Consider the following 4,559-nt stretch of genomic DNA (forward strand, 5'->3'; position numbering starts at 1 on the left):
AACATAATAAATAAACAACAATAAACAACAACAACAAGCAAGGACTGTAACAGGGGCCAATTGAAAAGATGGTCGGGACATGAGTGGAGCTTCAAGTCCCTACCTCAATACGGCATGCATCGCAGAGCAGCGTGCGCTGCCTTGGCTCGATGTAAACACACAGCTGGTGCACAAGTGCCAAACGCATTGACTTGTCTTCAACTTCAGAGCGTCGGGCTGTTAAAGCTCTTTGAAGAGAGGTCACGTCAACAGTAACCAAGGGGCACAGCTATCCGACGATGTTTATAAACAGCAGAGGCACGTGGAACTTCAAAGCCAATAAACACTGAGGGTTATGTGCCGTATTCTAGGATTGGTTGAGGTGCAACAACGACCCAATCCTAGTTCATTTTGCACATCAGTACTCCCTCCCACTCCCATGAGGCACCTACACAGAACGCTCAGTCACCGAGTGACTGTGTTCATCCAGGAAGTATTTAAATTACGGTCAAATAGCTGGGGGGGAAACGGAAGCTGGGTTTGCAAACCTAACTGGCAGGTCGTAAACTTTCAGTGTACTGTAAATAAATAAATAAATAACCCTCATTGCTGGACTCCAGGAGTACTGTTTCCTGCTGCAGAGGCAGGCGTGAGCATGTCTCAAACGATTGTAAGGTCTTCTCTACGGCGTCTTTCTAGACTCGTGAATACTGTGACTTGGACTCCATTCAAGCCGTCTGTTTCTCGTTGCTCCTCTGTGGCCTCCGGCAAGGTTGAAGTGAACGGCGTCCATCTGCACTATAAACTCACAGGGCACGGAAATCATGCCCTCTTGCTTCTTCCAGGGGCCATGGGCTGTGGAGAGACAGATTTTGGACCACAGCTCGAAACTCTGAATAAAGAGATGTTCACGGTTGTGGCCTGGGATCCGCGGGGATACGGCCGCTCAATCCCTCCCAACAGGGATTATCCACCCGATTTCTTTGAAAGGGATGCTAAGGATGCCGTGGATCTGATGCAGGCCTTGAAATTCAAGCGGTTTTCTTTATTGGGTTGGAGTGACGGTGGCATAACAGCCCTCGTTGCAGCTGGGAGGTACCCCGCTCTTGTCTACAAACTAGTTGTTTGGGGTGCAAATGCATATGTAACCGAAGAGGATCTGAAACTATATAACGCTGTTCGAGACATTTCCAAATGGAGTGAAAAAATGAGGAAACCGATGGAGGAAATATACGGCAGAGAATACCTGGCTAAAACCTTTGATGCTTGGGTGGAAGGAATGATGAGTTTTGTTAAGAATTCCAACGGGAACATTTGTCGCCATTTGCTGCCTTTCATTGATTGCCCAACATTAATCATACATGGCGAGAAGGATGCCATGGTCCCGCCTTTTCACCCAGAGTTTATTAACAAGCAGATTAAAGACTCAAAGTTACATGTAATGCCAGAAGGTAAACATAACCTACATTTGCGCTTTGCAGAAGAATTCAATGGGCTAGTTAAAGACTTCTTAAAATAAGTTCACAATATCTTAAGGGAGGAGTTGGTTGCGGAAATGTAAAATGCATTAGAATCTGGAAAACCTTTATTAATTGATGTGAATAAAAAAAGGCCTGATTTGCATTTTTTTACACTTGTATTTTAAGGTTGGAATCCTTCTAGCAGCTTGTTTTTATCTTTTTTTCTTTTTTAATCCATAACAAATGGCAATCAAGATCAGTTACATAAATACTTTAACACCAAGCATTAGAAACCAAAAATATCAGCCAAGAACCTTACACATCATACAAACTATGCAGCATTGTGGCTAATAATTACACACCCGGTATGGTAAAAGCTTCCTAGAAGACAATTTCATTTCATATGCTCTATATTGGCCCCACAAATCTGGGTACCCATTTTTTATCTTTTCATTGATTTTAGAGAGTAGAGGCTGAATTCCAAACTAAAAATATCAAACAAAGGGGCTTCTTGCTGCAGCCAAACTGACGCAACCCACAGTCGTGCTACCGCCACCGCCATAAATTTGGGATATCTAAATGGATACCCCGGTTGGCCCTGCTTTAGAGTGTCACCAACTCCGGTTAACATAACATCCATTGTTCTATGATATCCGACCCTGTATTTTCAGACAAAAACCCCTCAATATTCCCCCTCCATTGAGTTAGGTAAGTTCAAGCGTAAAAGATATGCATGATATCAGCCTTCTCCATTGCACATCTAAAAGACTTCCCATCATTTGATCCCCCTCAATTTCATCATTATCTCCGGTGTATGATATAAGTTAAATAATGACTTGAAATGTTGGGCCTTCAAGTTAGCTGAAATCAATTTTTTTCCTGCAATATCTATAGATTGTTGCATATACATCCCCTCCTGTCCTAGCCGTACACGCCATTTCCCATCTTGGGCTTCCAAATCGTCCTGTTGTGTCTTCATTAATGCACCATACCGTACCCCTATTTTAGCTGCACATTTAACTGCCTCAACTAAAAGATTAGCCTTCATCCCCTTCTGCTTCTGGTGTTTCCATAGATAATCTCGTATTTGTAGATATTTAAAGAAGTCAGTTTTTTGCATGCTAAATCTATCTTCTGGTGTTTCCATAGATAATCTCGTATTTGCAGATATTTAAAGAAGTCAGTTTTTTTGCAGGCTAAATCGATCCACTTAAGCTGAAAATGGTGCGAACATCCGGGATGTAGAATTCGTATAGCCAGACACCGAGGGCATATTGTTTGGGGGTCAAGGGCAACACGTTTTAATGCGTATTTTGTCCTTTGGACAAGTAGGCCCAACCCCCTGCAGCACAAATTCTTTGACTGCCAATTTGCAGTACAACATTATGGATCAGGGAAGGGCACTGTGTCTGCAGTTAAGGAAATACTTTTATCAATAAGTTAATGCTGCTCAAGGTTGTATTTATGGTTCCATAATTGAAAGCCTTTATTATTATGGTGAGCGCTCTAAGTAAATGCTGTAAGCTCTGTCTGCACTACTTACTGACAGTGGCTCCAGTATGAAAATGTATACATAAGTTTTCAGTTTAGCAATATGAATCTATGTTTAATGCTCGCAGAATGCTCTCTGATTTGATGCAAATATTTGCAGAAACTTGAAAGCAAGATTGATGATTCTTTGCTTTCAAAATAAAATGTTCAGGTAAAAAATGAAAGCAGGGAAAACATTTTTTGCTAAACTACTATGAAATTTCAGGTATCATTTCTTTGCAGCATCATTTAGTAAAATGTGTTGCTGCATGCTAATATTTTCCAAAAATATTCATAATGGAAAATCAGTGTAACCAGATTCAATAAGATTATGAGAAAGAAAATAAACAAGCATTGACAAAGTCAGCGAGTCTGAAATTGGTGGTCGGCTGTTTAGTGTTTTCAATGTGTGAATTGTTTTGGCATGGTTTTTGTACAACCTTATTAGTGTGGGAGCTGCAGGGCCCTCACCATTATAACAAACATCGGTAAAAGCAAAAATTGTGTTTGATCTCAAAAAGCCCACACTGCCACAGTAGTTACTGGCACTGGACAAAAATACTTTGTGTGTCAATATGCTCCTTGTGAAAGAGCAGAATGCTGTCACTCACAGTGAAGTCAGCCGATACAGAGACAGAACTTTAATGAACGCAAAAGGTCATGGTCAATGCCAGACCAAATTAGGGGCCCAATTATTAAAGAAAGTCTCAAAAGTGCACCCATGGTATATGTCCTTGCGTTAAGTGCAGCTATACGGCTTTCGTGAATTCCCAATAATTTACAGAAGTAGGACAAGAAATAGTACTCCTAGAAAATATTTGTTAACTGCATTTTAGCATGAGCAAATATGTTTGTAGATTTGCTCATGCAAAACAACATATTTGCTCATGCAAAAATCTTTAGTGTTTGCAAGTTCACTTTCCCTCCAATCACTTTTTTCCCAACTCTTGAAGAAGGTTTACATCTGCCATTGTCTGGAGTAAATTTCCAACTTTCTCAGTATTGGAAAAGATTAGAGAAGAGTTGTTGAAAACCCTTAAAACATGCACGTTCGTAGGTTTGCACAGATTCAAAAGGGCATTGTAACCCTGAAACTATTGCTTACCACTACCTGCAGTCCCAGTATGTAGATCTGCGGAAACATGGCAACATAAGGGATTTGCAAGTATTCAAACACTACTATGATATGAGCCCTGGCATAATCAGAGAGGCTATATCGGAGCTCTTATATAATGAGATTGCTGCCATAATTTGTCGGCGCACTACATGGCACCAAAGGGACAAGTGGATTTTGTTACAGGACAAGTAGATTTATGAAGCAACCTGCCCCATGTACAAGTAGACATTTCATTAAATTCCACACCCCTACTCGATCCCTTCTCTTTCAAATAAATCTCCTACTTGCCTTATCCCCTATAGCTCTCCATTTATCCATTTTAAGATCCCAAAAATATCGCGGGGAACATTATCGTAGAATTAGTAGAAATTTCTAACATCCTCCGTACTGCCTTCCATACCTTATATGCTGCCATCACTACCTTAAATCGTGATTTCTTAAAATAACTTGGCTCCAAAAATGTAAATAAACAG

The 4,559-nt window shown here is 40.7% G+C and overlaps 1 protein-coding gene across 1 annotated transcript; it reads left to right on the forward strand.

The window, feature by feature from the left end:
- The first annotated feature begins 423 nt into the window (after window positions 1-423).
- Window positions 424-3,347, forward strand: BPHL (biphenyl hydrolase like). The gene has a single exon (XM_078673994.1). It carries the CDS (start codon window positions 635-637, stop codon window positions 1,496-1,498), a length of 864 nt encoding a protein of 287 aa, XP_078530120.1. The 5' UTR covers window positions 424-634; the 3' UTR covers window positions 1,499-3,347.
- The last annotated feature ends 1,212 nt before the right edge of the window (window positions 3,348-4,559 follow it).

The sequence above is a fragment of the Lissotriton helveticus genome, chromosome 1_1 (assembly GCF_964261635.1).
Source record: "Lissotriton helveticus chromosome 1_1, aLisHel1.1, whole genome shotgun sequence".
Lineage (NCBI taxonomy): Eukaryota > Metazoa > Chordata > Amphibia > Caudata > Salamandridae > Lissotriton > Lissotriton helveticus.